Source organism: Papio anubis, chromosome 6 (genome assembly GCF_008728515.1).
Source record: "Papio anubis isolate 15944 chromosome 6, Panubis1.0, whole genome shotgun sequence".
Classification (NCBI taxonomy): Eukaryota; Metazoa; Chordata; class Mammalia; order Primates; family Cercopithecidae; genus Papio; species Papio anubis.
This window is the reverse complement of record NC_044981.1, coordinates 42051852-42066737: the sequence shown is the minus strand read 5'-3', so window position 1 is coordinate 42066737 and position 14886 is coordinate 42051852. Positions and strand designations below refer to the sequence as shown.

Here is a 14886-nt window from a genome sequence, read left to right as displayed (position 1 = left end):
ACAGTGTGGGGTTGGAGGTCCCAACCCAGCCTTTTTCCATAGATATTTGGCCCTCCCTGAGCCCTTTCACATAGTCGACAGTCTTCACCGTATATGCACCTGGGGTCTAGAAAGAAAACAATACAAAACCCCAACACTGACACTAACTGTGCTATTTCACCCGTCATGTCACTTCTTGACCTCAGAATGATCTGTGAAGAAAATAATTTGAGATGTCTCTTGGCTCTAATTAAGATTCTGTCATCGCCACTACCTCCACCCTCACCCCACCCCAAGCCAGGTCTTACAGATTGAGGTCCATCCATTCTCTTCCATCTTCACCAGCTGTCTTCTTTATCTACCCTTTCCATAGAAATATTCTAAGTGACAAATGAAAATCTAGGCAATGGGGCAATCTCATCAACTACCACCTTTCTCATCAACTACCAACTACCACTAACTGTTGTTTTTAGATCCAAATGGTAGCAAGAGATGAAAGGCCAGAACCTCACTGCAGCTGGAGCTTCACTCCCTGGGCTAGACTACTTCTCCACATTCACTTCTTGAATCCCCAGGCAGGGACAAACATAAACAGGTTCCTCAGCAAGCTTGTTGCCACAGGAGATGGACTTTATTGTTAATGTTGCTAATTTGATATTTTCATTTCTGGATTCCTTTGAAGAGCACTCAGGAAATCAGAATGACCTGAGCCTCAGCTGATAAATAAATGTCTAAATTACCCAGATAATTACTTTTTTGATTGTCTGGGCATCGTTGGTTTTTGGGGATTGAGACAGGGTCTCACTTTGCCACCCAGGTGGGAGTGTAGTGATGTGTGATGTCAGCTCACTGTAGCCTCAACCTCCTGGGTTCAAGTGATCTTCCTACCTCAGCCCCCCAGGTAGCCGGGACTACAGGTGCGTGCCACCACACCCAATATTTTTTGTATCTTTAGTAGAGATGGCGTTTTGCCATGTTGGCCAGGCTGGTGTTGAACTCCTGAGCTCAAGTGATCCACCCACCTCAGCCTCCCAAAGTACTGGGATTACAGGCATAAACCACCACGCCCAGCCTTAGGCATTGCTTATGAAGGAAGGCATTGTTATGAGATCAGCCTGACCAACATGGTGAAACCCCGTCTCTACTGAAAATACAAAACTTAGCCAGGCATGGTGGCGCACAGCTGTAATCCCAGTTACTCGGGAAGCTGGGGCAGGAGAATCGCTGGAACTGGGGAGGCAGAGATTGCAGTGAGCCAAGATCATGCTACTGCACTGCAGCCTGGGCAACGGAGCGAGCCTGTCTCAAAAAATACAACTCACTAAATAAATAAAATTAGTATTTGAGGGAGTTGATTTGGCTTAATGTGTTATCTCAAAACGATTTATGGCTCCCTGGTTTACAACTACCCCCACTCCCTTTAGGCAGACCCCTCAGCCTTTCCTTTCCCTGAGCGGGAGATATAGCTCAATCTCTCTTCTATAATAGCAGTAGACAGAAAAAGTCAAAATATGCTTCAAGTGGTCATAGCACAGAAAAGAGCCCAGGCGTTTTGCTTTCATTGATTCCATATTTACTCAGCACCTATTGCAGGTTCCATGGCAGACACCAGAATCTGAAGCCAGAGAGGAAAATCTTACAGCTTCTTGATGCTAATACCTTTGGCAAGGCAAATCTTGGCTAAATATTTCAGAGTAAAACCACATAGGATGTGCAGTACTGTAGGCGAATCCAAGTTTCACCACTTAGGCAAACTGCTCAATCTCCCCTGGCGCTATCTATAAAATGGGGACAATAATTCATGCACTGCAGAGTTGTTAGGGTTAGATAATGTAAGTGCTTAAAATAGTACATATACTTTAAAAAAAAGAGTGTATTTTAGGAGTACATATATGTATCTTATACTATGTACATACATGTGAGTATATATATACCTTTTTTGTGTGTGTGTGAGACGGAGTTTCACTCTGTAACCCAGGCTGGAGTGCAGTGGCATGATCTCAGCTCACTGTAACCTCCACCTCCTGGGTTCAAGTGATTCTCCTGCCTCAGCCTCCCAAGTAGTTGGGATTACAAGTGCCCACGACCACGCCTGGCTAATTTTTTTTCTTTTTTTGAGACAGGGGCTCACTCTGTTACCCAGGCTGGAGTGCAGTGGCGTGATCTCGGCTCGCTGCAACCTCTGCCTCCTGGGTTCAAGCAATTATTCTGCCTCACCCTTCCCAAGTAGCTGGGATTACAGGCACTCGCCACCAAGCCCGGGTAATTTTTGTATATTTAGTAGAGACAGGGTTTCACCATATTGGTTAGGCTGGTCTTGAACTCCTGAACTTGTGATCCACCCACCTCAGCCTCCCAAAGTGCTGGGATTACAGGCATGAGCTACCGTGCCTGGCCTTTTTTTGTGTGTGTATTTTTAGTAGAGACGGGGTTTCACCATGTTGGCCAGGCTGGTCTCCAACTCATGACTTTAGGCGATCTGCCCACCTCAGCCTCCCAAAGTGCCGGGATTACAGGCATGAGTCACTCACCTAGCCTATATATACCATTTGTATATTATACATACACATGCATATACCTATCCCCAACACCAGCAAAGTGTGGATTCTGTCTTCAACTTGCTTCCAAAAATTGAGGTGTTTGGCCGGGCACAGTGGCTCCTCCCCTCTCGCTATTCAGCATACCTGCTCAGTTTACTACAAACCAAGCACCAGGCCAGACTATTTCCCAAAATCACTGCTTTCATTCAGTGGCCCGGTAAGCTAAGTTCTTTACCACAATCTTCCCACATAAAGATGACCTCTGCTTTGGGGGATACAGAATTTAAGCATCACAAAAATCTGTATGTGATAAGAAAAGCACATTGGCTAAAAGATAGCTAATGAGGACTCTAGTCCTAACTGTGTTATCAAAGTACATATGCACTTGGCCAAGTCACTTAACTTCCTAGACTAGCCTGGGGCTGAAGAAGAGAAAAAATCATTATTAAAAAATCCTAAAGCTGGGCACAGTGGCCCACACCTGTAATCCCAGCACTTTGAGAGGCCAAGGCAGGTGGATCACTTGAGGTCAGGAGTTTGAGACCAGCCTGGCCAATATGGTGAAATCCCGTCTCTACTAAAAATACAAAAATTATCTGGGTGTGGTGGTGGGCACCTGCAATCTCAGCTACTCAAAGGCTAAGGCAGGAAAATTCCTTGAACCTGGGAGACGGAAGTTGCAGTGAGCCAAGATTGTGCCACTGCACTCCAGCCTGGGCGATAGAGCAAGACTCCATCTCAAAAAAGAAAAATATAATAAATTTTTGAGAAGCCCTGAAGCAGAAGAGGCCAAGGAGAAAGACAAAATAGCCTAAAACCTGACAAGTTATTTTAAGTCAAAACAATTTCAGGAAAATATAATAAGAACCTATTTATTTTATATTTAAATTCATAAGTCACATCCACATTATGTTCCTGGGAAAAATTCTGAAAGGACACAGCAAGGAGCAGAAAGGGCCACCTTCATAGAGTTTCTGTCTATGGACCCATCTTTGCTTTACAACCCCTAACAGAAATACCTGACCCAGCACCCTCTGGGAAAATCAACCTTTGATTCAAAGAGATGTTGTTCAGCAATGATTACAGTCACCGCCACATGCCATCAGCCCATCAGGAAACCTGAGGAGGGGAGGCAGACAACCAGAAGGAGAGTTGCTTCGTCTCTCACCAGGAAGAAATTCTAGCTCCAAATTAGATGGGTAATTCAGTGCCACATGAAGAAAGATAATTCAGCCATTGTGTTTTTATAATTAAGAAGCACTCATTCACTCGCGGAAGCCTTTAAGTGTCACTGGTGCCTGGAACCAAATGTAGTCTTCCCAAGCCGTGGTTCGGATGGAAGGTCTGCCACATGACAGGGTCACAGTCAGTTTATGGCCCCGGCTGGGCACTCGATAGTTGAGCTTGGGTTGAAACCAATCTTCTCCACAGTCGCGGTGTCCCTGTGCCATGATGATGGTGCCCATGAGAGGAGGAGCCTGAAGCTCACTAAAGGCATCAGCCATGAATATGGCTCGGAAGAGACGGCGCAAACAAGCTGCTGTGCTCAGGCTCTGGTCCACGCTGTAGGGGGCCAGCAGAGACAAATCGAGTTCATAGAACTCCTTGGGGCTTAGGGAATTGCCCCCAAGGAGAATCAGCACTCGTGGTACTAGTGTCCGTGCAAAGAAGTCCTCCAGGTGGCTGAGGACACTCTCCAGTTCTGCCACAGCTTGTTGGCATTTCCTGCTGCTCACCTCAGTGGTGGCCCGAGGTTTCTTCTTCAGCATCTCCTCTGCCTGTGAGGACAAAGAACGGCGAGAGAGAAGAACAAGGCAAGGGGAAGCTAATGCCCTTTGAAAAGAACCCTGCTGGGATGTGTACATAGACTTACAGGACTGAATTTCTAGCTCAATGAACCGCCACAGCCACAACACTGTGTTTTATCAGAGGGCATTATACTGAAAAGGAAAATATATTATTTTTACAAAACCATAATTCTCCCACATATAGAACAGCAAACACAGTGTTCTGAAGGTGGAGAATATCCAGATATAAACAACTAAAATAGAGATTTGGTAGTATGACAAAGTGACAACAAATTTTTGCTATACAGGGAGTGATAACAGGAATAAGGATTATTTGGTCTAATAAACATGACTCTGAACTTGTTCTTCCACTTAAACATAGTAAACTGAACAATGCTTATTTGCGCTTCCACCTGAAATACTACAAAATGAGAGAAAAGAAATTAAGAAACAAATGAACGAAAGAAGAGGAAAGACCAAGAAAGAAAACTCCCAAGGGCAAAGAACTGGAGACTACACAACACTAGTCAAATGCAAACACAAAGTTTTGGAAGACAGAAAGAGGATGAAGAGTTGGCCGAGCGCAGTGGCTCATGCCTACAATCCCAGCACTGAGAGGCCGAGGCAGGTGGATCATGAGGTCAGGAGATCAAGACCATCCTGGCTAACACAGTGAAACCCTGTCTCTACTAAAAATACACAAAATTAGCCTTGCCGGGCACGGTGGCTCATGCCTGTAATCCCAGCACTTTGGGAGGCCGAGACAGGCGGATCACAAAGTCAGGAGATCGAGACCATCCTGGCTAACACGGTGAAACCCCATCTCTACCGAAAATACAAAAAATTAGCCGGGCGTGGTGGCGGGCGCCTCTAGTCCCAGCTACTCGGGAGGCTGAGGCAGGAGAATGGCGTGAACCCAGGAGGTGGAGCTTGCAGTGAGCCGAGATGGCGCCACTGCACTCCAGCCTGGGCGACAGTGCGAGACTCCGTCTCAAAAAAAAAAAAAAAATTAGCTGAGCGTGGTGGCGGGTGCCTGTAGTCCCACCTACTCGGGAGGCTGAGGCAGGAGAATAGCATGAACTCGGGAGTCGGAGCTTGCAGTAAGCCGAGATTACGCCACTGTACTCCAGCCTGGGCGACAGAGCAAGACTCTGTTTCAAAAAAAAAAGAAAAAAAAGAAAAGAAAGAAGGTGAAGAATTAAGAGTTCAAGAGAGCTGAATACCAAGTGCTGACAGAGGGGACCCCCAAGGGATGCAAACTGATACACACAGCAGAACCCCGGAAAGGTTTAGGAAGTGGTGATACAGGCACCACAGAGGCAAGAATGAATATAGGGGAAATGAATGAAAATCTGTGTCAAGATGCTTAGATCATCTGCCAAATTTCTCCCCCATCCAGAGGGAAGACTTTCCAATACTATGTTTAAGGAATCCCCCCAAAGAGATCACCAGGTTGCCACCTAATCTCCTTATAGTGAAGTCTATAAGCTCATAAGGCCCAGGCATGCACACAGAGCTTGCAGTGATTTGTTCTTAAATATTCACCAGACACAATAAAATTCTCCAACATGAAAGTCAAAGACCAGAACAAAACGAATGGAGAATGGATTCTAGAAGAAACTGAGATGCCGCAAAGAACAAAGAAAAACTTCAAAAATTAAATAATTAATATCCTCAGGCAAAAGAAGTTCATGGCCTGGTGCGGTGGCTCACACCTGTAATCCCAACACCACTTCGGGAGACTGAGGCAGGTGGATCACCTGAGGTCAAGAGTTTGGGACCAGCCTGGCCAACATGGTGAAACTCCGTTTCTACTAAAAAAACAAAAATTAGCTGGGTAAGCCAGGCGTGGTGGCTCACACCTGTAATCCCAGCACTTTGGGAGGCCAAGGTGGGCAGATCACTTGAGGTCAGGAGTTTGAGAGCAGCTTAGCCAAAATGGCGATACCCCATCTCCACTAAAAATACAAAATTTAACTGGGTGTGGTGGTACACACCTGTAATCCCAGCTACTTGGGAGGCTGAGGCAGGAGAATCGCTTGGAACCCAGAAGGTGGAGGTTGCAGTGAGCCGAAATCGCTCCACTGCACTCCAGCCTGGGCAACAAGAGCGAGACTCTGTCCCAAAAAACAAACAGGCTGGGCACGGTGGCTCATGCCTGTAATCCCAGCACTTTGGGAGGCCGAGGCAGGCAGATCACCTGAGGTCAGGAGTTTGAGACCAGCCTGGCCAACATGGTGAAACCCTGTCTATACTAAAAATACAAAAATTATTTGGACATGGTGGCGCATGCCTATAATCCCAGCTACTCAGGAGGCCGAGACAGGAGAAGCGCTTGAACCTGGGAGACAGAAGTTGCAGTGAGCCGAGATGGCGCCACTGCACTCCAGCCTGGGTAACAAGAATGAAACTCCCTATCAAAAACAAACAAACAAAATTAGCCAGGTGTGGTGGTGCATGCCTGTAATCCCAGCTACTTGGGAGGTTGAGGCAGGAGAATCACTTGAACCTGGGAGACTGAGGTTGCAGTGATCTGCGATAGTGCCACTGTCCTCCAGCCTGGGTGACAAAGTGAGACTCCATCTCAAAAAAAAAAAAACAACAAAGCAAAAAAAAGTTCATACAGAAATTCAACAACAAGATGCTATTAAAAAGAAACATGCAGGCCGGGCGCAGTATTTCACGCCTGTAATCCCAGCATTTTGGGAGAGGCCAAGGCGGGCAGATCACTTGAGGTCAGGAGTTCGAGACTAGCCTGGCCAACATGGTGAAACTCCATCTGTACCAAAAATACAAAAATAAACCGGGCATGGTGGCACGTGCTCTTAGCTACTGGGGAGGCTGAGGCACAAGAATCGCTTGAACCTGGGAGGCAGAGGTTGCAGTGGGCAGAGATCACGCCATTGCATTCCAGCCTGGGCAACAGAGCAAGACTCTGTCTCAAAACATAAAATAAAAAAATTAAAATACAAAAATTAGCTGGGTGTGGTGGCGGGAGCCTGTAATCCTAGCAACTCAGGAGGCTGAGGCAGGAGAATCCCTTGAACCCAGGAGGGGGAGATTGCAGTGAGCCAAGATCTCACCACTGCACTCCAGCCTGGGCAACAGAGCGAGACTCTGTCTCAAAAGAAAAAAATGCGAAGAGCCAGTTCATTAAGTCCAAATGCAAGACGAGTTTCAGAAAGAAAGAACAGGAGAAAAAGCCAGAAGGGTTAGGCTACCAAAGACTAGAATGGGGAGAAAGTGACTAAAGCCCTGGAAGCTGCTTAGTCTCTCAGGCTCTGAAGATTTCTTAGACCCCCTTTCTACCTGCCTCCCACCTAAGAGCCACAAAGTCTTCCCACCAACTTGCTCCCAAAGCCTGTGCCTACCTGGGGAGAAGGTTTTCGGTAAAAGTTCTTAAGCTGTTCATAGGGCAGAGGGAGTTGCTGGCGTTGGTACATGATATGCTTTAGAAGTTCACAAGTAAACTGACAGCAGCCTTCCTGGCTTACAGGCCCAGGAAACACCACTGGTACCATGCAGTCTCTTGGGCAAAAGGGCTCCGAAGGGTTGAGAGGTTCCTGGGTAGAGCTTGTCTCAAGCAGTTCTATCTGGGAGGCGTGAGTTTCTTCTGACTTCTCATACCACTCCAAATCTGGTAGATGAAAAGAGGGACAAGAGAGAAAAATTAAAAACCTAAAAGCCAAAGTCAGTCTTCTCATTCCCTGTGGCCACCAAACCAGCCACCCTGAGAAAGCAGGCACTCCGACATACGCCCATACCCTCCGCAGCCTACAGTGTGGGCCGTGGCAGGGAGAGATTCCTGATCCCTGTTGCCTGAGGAGATTTAATTGACTGAAAGATAGTGGGGGTATTTCGGAGGTAGTAACTAGGGCTCCCCGCTCAGAAAGCAGCGGGACTTGATCTGGGGAAATGAGTCAAAAGTGTAGTCAAGCAGAGTCCAGTGCGACTCACGGCGATGGAGTCACAGCTAGAGCCTTGTAGGACACCCGGAAGACAGGGAAGATGGGCTAGGGAGAGGACCAAGGGATAAATGGAGGGCGCGGAGGTAGGGAAGAAACGGGTCCCCAAGGCTTCCCAAACTCTGGGCCCCACGCCTTACCAGGGACTGAGGCTGGGGACAGAACCTCCGCCTCCGGCGCCGCCATCACGACCTCCTCCCCTTACTCGCGGTTAGAATAAAGGTCCCGCGGGGCATCATGGGAAGCCCGCGCTCCACTTCCGGCTCAGTTGGGCCGGAAAAAAGGCGCGGCGCCGCGGCAGTGTTGGGGAGGCTAAGTGGAGTTGGGATTTGATCCCTCCGTTCCTTCCTTAACACCCTGGCAAATATACGCCTAACCCTTGCCCAGCAAGAACCCAGGCGTTCTCAGCCAATGAGCGCTGCTTTCCAAAAGACACCAACCCTCACGCATCCATTCACTCCAGCATTCACTACTCACTGTGCACCTACTTCGTGCCAGGCCCTGTCCTAGGTGCTGGAGACTCAGCGGAGAACAAGCCAGACGCGGACCCTGTACTCAAGGGGTTCACTGCCTGTAGATACGATACAATGTGATGAATTATACAGAAGGGTTTACACGGGGTGTGGAAGTGAAAAACAACGGTGCCTGACCCAGAGAGGGTAGGGGCTGGGAAGGAGTGGTCCCAGAAGAAATGTGTGAAACTGTGACCTGTAGGATAAGTCAGCAAGGTAAAGAGGAGGGCCCAGTGCTCCAGGAGACCTTGAGACAAGAGCATACTCTGTTCAAGGAATGAAATGAGTTCATATTATAAAGAGTTAAGGCTGTAGTGAACAACAGGAGCCAGATCATGGCAGGACCGTGTAAGCCATGTGAGAGTTTGGACTTGATCCTGTAGTCAGATGGGGAAGCTTTGAAAGGTTTAAGTAGGAGAGTGGCATGATTAAATTTACATCTTATAATCTCTACCCTGGCTGCAGGGTAGAGATTGGATTACAGAGAGGATAAGAGAGGAGGCAGGGATACCAGTTAGAGGTAGTGCAATTACCTGAGTACTTGATGAAAGCAGCCTAAACTGCTAGGGTAGTCACAGTGGGGTGGAGATAATTGGGTAACTCGATATATTTAGGAGGTCCAGTGAACATAACTTGGTGATTGATTTACAAGGAGGAGGAGGAATAGAAATAGACTGACAAGAGGCCGGGCGCGGCTGCTCACACCTGTAATATCAGCACTTTGGGAGGCCAAGGCGGGTGGATCACAAGGTCAGGAGTTTGAGACCAGCCTGGCCAACATGGTGAAATCCTGTCTCTACTAAAAATACAAAAATTAGCTGGGCATGGTGGCATGCACCTGTAATCCCAGCTACTCAGGAGGCTGAAGCAGGAGAATCGCTTGAACTGGGAGGCAGAGGTAGCAGTGAGCTGAGATCATGCCACTGCACTCCAGCCTGGGTGACAAAGCAAGACTCCATGTCAAAAGAAAGAAAAGAAAAGAAAAGAAAAGAAGACTGACAAGAAAACAAGCAGGTTTCTGACTTCAGCAATTGTATGGCCAGTTGTGCCAGGAGTTTGATACCAGCCAGGACAATATTGGGAACCCTGTTTCTGCAAAATTTAAAAAAAGTTTTTAAAAGTTAGCCAGGTGTGGTGGGTGTACATCTGTAGTCCTGGCTATTCAGGAGGCTGAGGCAGAGGATTGCTTGAGTCCAGGAGTTCGACAGTTACAGTGAGCTATGATCAAGCCACTGCACTTCAGCCTGGGCAGCAGAGTGAGACCATGACTCAAAAAAAAAAAAAAAAAAAAAAAAGGATGGAGGAAACACTAAAAGAGGACCAGGTTTATTGGGGTGGGAGGTGAGTAGGAGAAAAGATGAGTTCAACTTTTCACAGATTGAATTTGACATCTCCATAGGACAATGAATAGAATATTTAGGAATGCCATTTGGAATAGCGACATGTATTTAAGAGCCATTATCATGTGAGTGGATAACATTACCCGGGGAGGGTGTGGAATGAGAATGGGCTAGGTTATTGAAGACACTAATGTTTAGGGGATGACCACAGAGACAGAACCTATGGAGAAGACTAAGGAGTACCCACAGAAGGATAAAGAAAAATAGACAAATCGCCAGGCAAGGTGGCTCATGCCCGTACTCCCAGCACTTTGGGAGGCTGAAGTGGAAGGATTGCTTGAGCCTGGGAGGTTGAGGCTACAGTAAACTGTGATGGAACCACTGCCCTCCAGCCTGTGTGACAGAGTGAGACCCCGCCTCCAAAACCAAAATAGACAAGTGGGGCCAGGCATGGTGGTTCATGCCTGTAAGCACTTTGGGAAATCAAGGCAAGGGGAATGCTTGAATCCAGAAGTTTGAGACCGGTCTGGGCAACATAATGAGACCTTGTCCCTACAGAAAAAGACAAGTGTCAGGTCATGGAGGCCAAGAAAAGGGTGTGTTTCAGGAAGTAGGGACCAGAAGTCAAAACATACTATAAAAGTACAATGATTAGAGGCCGGGCGCAGTGGCTCACGCCTGTAATCCCAGCACTTTGGGAGGCTGAGGCAGGCGGATCACCTGAGGTTGGGAGTTTAAGACCAGCCTCACCAACATGGAGAAACCCTGTCTCTACTAAAAATACAAAATTAGCCAGACGTGGTGGTGCATCCCCATAATCTCAGCTACTTGGGAGGCTGAGGCAGGCGAATGCCTTGAACCTGGGAGGCGAAAGTTGCAGTGAGCTGAGGTCACGCCACTGTGCTTCAGCCTGGGTGACAGAGTGAGACTCCGCCTCAAAAAAAAAAAAAAAAACAATGATTACAATACTGGATCTGGCTGGGCATGGTAGCTCACAACTATAATCTCAGCATTCTGGGAGGCCGAGATGGGAGAATTGCTTTAGGGTGGAGGGACTGATTGAGTCCAAAAGTTTTTTTGTTGTTGTGTTTGTTTTTAGATGGAGTTTCGCTCTTGTTGCCCAGGCTGGAGTGCAATGGCATGATCTTAGCTCACTGCAACCTCTGCCCCCGGGGTTCAAGCAATTCTCCTGCCTCAGCCTCCCAAGCAGCTGGGATTACAGGTGCCCACCACCATATCTGGCTAATATTTTGTATTTTTAGTAGAGATGGGGTCTTTATAAAAAAAAAAAAAAAAAAGACAAGTGTCAGGTCATGGAGGCCAAGAAAAGGGTATGTTTCAGGAAGTAGGGACCAGAGGTCAAAACATACTATAAAAGTACAGTGATTAAAATACTGGGTCTGGCTGGGCATGGTGGCTCACGCCTGTAATCCCAGCATTTTGGGAGGCCAAGATGGGAGAACTGCTTGAGTCCAGGAGTTCAAGACCGGCCTGAGCAACATGGCAAACCCCTTCTTTACAAAAAATACAAAACTTAGCCAGGCATTGTGGCACGCCCCTGCAGTCCCAGCTACCTGGGGGGCTGAAGTGGAAGAACTGCTCTCAGGCAATGGAGGTGGCAGTGAGTCAAGATTGTGCCATTGCACTCCAGCCTGGGTGACAGAAGGAGATCCTACTTCAAAAAGAAAAAAAGAAATCAATCAATCAATCATTCTCTCTTCCTCCTCCTCGCCACCTTTAAAAAATAAATAGGGCCGGGCGCACGGTGGCTCACACCTGTAATCCCAGCACTTTGAGAGGCTGAGGCAGGTGGATCAACTGAGGTCAGGAGTTCGAGTCCAGCCTGACCAACACGGAGAAACCCCCGTCTCTACTAAAAATACAAAATTAGCCGGGTGTGGTGGCACATACCTGTAATCCCAGCTACTCGGGAGGCTGAGACAGGAGAATCGCTTGAACCCGGGAGGCAGATCTTGCAGAGCCAAGATTGCACCTGCACTCCAGCCTGGGCAACAAGAGCGAAACTCTGTCTCTAAATAAATAAATAAAATAAAATACTGGGTCAGGTGTGGGGCTCATGCCTGTAATCCCAGCACTTTGCGAGGCCAAGACAAGAGGACTGCTTGAGCCTAGGAGTTCAAGACCAGCCTAGGAAACATGGGGGAACCCCATCGCTACAAACAATAAAAACAAAAATTAGCTGGGCGTGGTGGCTCGCACCTGTAGTTCCAGCTACTCCAGAGGTTGAGGTGGGAGGATCTGCTTGAGCAGAGGAGGTTGAGGCTGCAATGAGCTGTGATCACACCACTGCACTCCAGCCTGAGTGACAGAGGGAGACCTTGTCTCAAAAAAAATAAATAAATAAAAATTTAAAAATCCATGTATATGAAGGGACACATGTTATCAGACAACTGCAGCAGGCTCTGGTTATCAAGAGAGCCCAGGGCTGGTCATGGTGAGAATGTTGGGAGAATGGTCTTATCTCTTCCTTCCAATTCCCATCCTTCTTGAGATCTCTCACTGAGTTCTCTATCTCTGTCTCTAAACCACAGTTTCTCTAGTAGGCCTGTACCCCTGGCTAGACTTTTACAGCATAACCTTTCCTTCAGTGGCACAGGACTAAGAAAAGTCACATGTGCTTTCAACCACTGAAGACCCACATAATTGGCCTAGGGTGAGCTAGGCCCTTTTGCAGGTTTTGGTCTTTCTGCTGTCACTGCTTTGGAAAATTATGCTATGTGAACAGCATGATCAGTAGACCTGCCTCCCTCCTTGTGGCCCTGGGAGGAAGCCATGGACTCTACCAAGTCTGAACCCCCGAAGGGATCACCAGAGGTAAGTCATTGTTGCTGCTTCTAGTTTTCCAAGGACAACTGAAGTCTAGAGAAAAGAGTTGCTTAATTTCTTTCTCTTTTTTTTTTTTTTTTTTTTTTTTTGAGACAGAGTCTTGCTCTGTCGCCCAGGCTGGAGTGCAGTGGCCGGATCTCAGCTCACTGCAAGCTCCGCCTCCCAGGTTTACGCCATTCTCCTGCCTCAGCCTCCCGGGTAGCTGGGACTACAGGCGTCCACCACCTCGCCCGGCTAGTTTTTTGTATTTTTAGTAGAGACGGGGTTTCACCATGTTAGCCAGGATGGTCTCGATCTCCTGACCTCGTGATCCGCCCGTCTGGGCCTCCCAAAGTGCTGGGATTACAGGCTCGAGCCACCGCGCCCAGCCTCTTTTTCTTTTCTTTTCTTTTCTTTTTTTTTTGAGACAAAGTCTCGTTCTGTCACCCAGGTTGGAGTGCAGTGGCGTGATCTTGGTTCACTATAACATCTACCTCCCGGGTTCAAGCGATTCTCCTGCCTTAGTCTCCCGAGCAGCTGGGACCACAGATGTGCACCACCATGCCAGGCTCATATTTTTTTTTTTAGTTGGAGTCTTGCTCTGTTGCCCAGGCTGGAGTGCAATGGCCTGATCTCGGCTCACTGCAACCTCCGCCTCCCGGGTTCAAGTGATTCTCCTGTCTCAGCCTCTGGAGCAGCTGGGATTACAGGCATGCGCCACCACACCCTGCTAATTTTTGTATTTTTAGTAGAGAAGGGGTTTCACCATGTTGGACAGGCTGGTCTCGAACACCTGACTTCAGGTGATCCGCCCACCTCGGCCTCCCAAAGTGCTGGGATTTACAGGCGTGAGCCACCGCACCTGGCTGAGTTGTTTAATTTCTTGACCGTGTATGAGCACCTCGCAGTTCCAGAAGAGGGGAGAAGAGAACACACTGTGAGTGGTGTGAGTCATGAGACAGCCATGCGGCTGTGAATTGAGCCCTAGCGTCCTGACTCGCAGCTCAGCAACGTTACTGCTTTTCCGCCCTGCCTTTCTGGTGTTCTGTGCACTGGCTTATGTCGCTGAATGTGTGTACTCTTCGCAAGAAAGTCAAAAGCCAACAATCCCCTGTGGCCCTAGGCCAAGTTTCTATTCCCGGCCACTGCCCCGCCCTCGTGGTGGTTGGTGTAACCCGAGCCCCAGCCCCGCCCGAAGTAGGGGCCAGGCCCCTCCTACAGTCTTGGCTGTTTAAAACCAAACTAGGTTCTTCCCGATTGGTTCTGCTTCAAAACAAAGGGGAGGAGGAATACTCGCTTTGAGTATGCTTGCAGCCTTCGGGCAGCAAGCTGGTTTACGGGTTCGGGTCTCGTGTCGCAGCCACCGCGGTGCCTCCGGCTGTTAAAACCAGCCCCTGGACGGTGCCAGCCTGGTAATAAAGCAGTGACTACTATGTAAAGGTAGCATAGTCATCGCAACAATAACAGCCGTAATTTGGCTAATCACCATCCGTCTCCGCCCTAGCGTTAGCCCTGATTCACCCCAGCGGCACGCGGGCCACTGGGGAAGAAACTGAGGCAGAGGCGGAGCCAGCAGGCTGGCGGGACCAGTAGCCTCAGTTCTGCGGCTCTCGAGGTCCAAAACCTGTTGTCTAGGATCCGCGCTAAAGGGCCAAATCCCGGAGCGCCCACAAGGGTCGATTCTGATGTAAGCTCTTCGACGCTGGTGTCCTCGCCACCCAGGCTGCGAGGTTCTAAACTGCCCCCAAGCCCTAGAAAAAGACCACAGCGCGGGGACTGCAATCCAGACTACAGCTCCCTTAGGCCTTTGCGCGCCAAGGCGCGCTCCTTCCCCACGCCTCCGACGACTCCCGCGGCCACTTGCGCCGCGATGCCTCCTGGGAGTTGTAGGGCGGCGGCGTGTCATTTTGAGCGAATTTCCAGGCCTGGGGACTCTA

At 48.5% G+C, this 14886-nt stretch overlaps 1 protein-coding gene across 3 annotated transcripts; it reads right to left on the bottom strand.

The window, feature by feature from the left end:
- Positions 1-3375: 3375 nt before the first annotated feature.
- Positions 3376-14322, bottom strand: MAD2L1BP (MAD2L1 binding protein). 3 transcript variants are annotated; one of them, XM_017957886.3, is made up of 4 exons: positions 13812-14322; positions 8749-8842; positions 7678-7943; positions 3376-4297 (listed from the first exon to the last, which is right to left on the bottom strand). In XM_017957886.3, exons 3-4 carry the CDS (start codon positions 7825-7827, stop codon positions 3785-3787), a joined length of 663 nt encoding a protein of 220 aa, XP_017813375.1. In that variant the 5' UTR covers positions 7828-7943; positions 8749-8842; positions 13812-14322; the 3' UTR covers positions 3376-3784. The 3 variants fall into 3 exon arrangements, with proteins under 3 accessions (XP_017813375.1, XP_017813374.1, XP_003897701.1); XM_017957885.3 differs by having other exon boundaries at positions 8760-8842; XM_003897652.4 differs by lacking the exons at positions 8749-8842; positions 13812-14322 and adding an exon at positions 8412-8529.
- Positions 14323-14886: the final 564 nt, after the last annotated feature.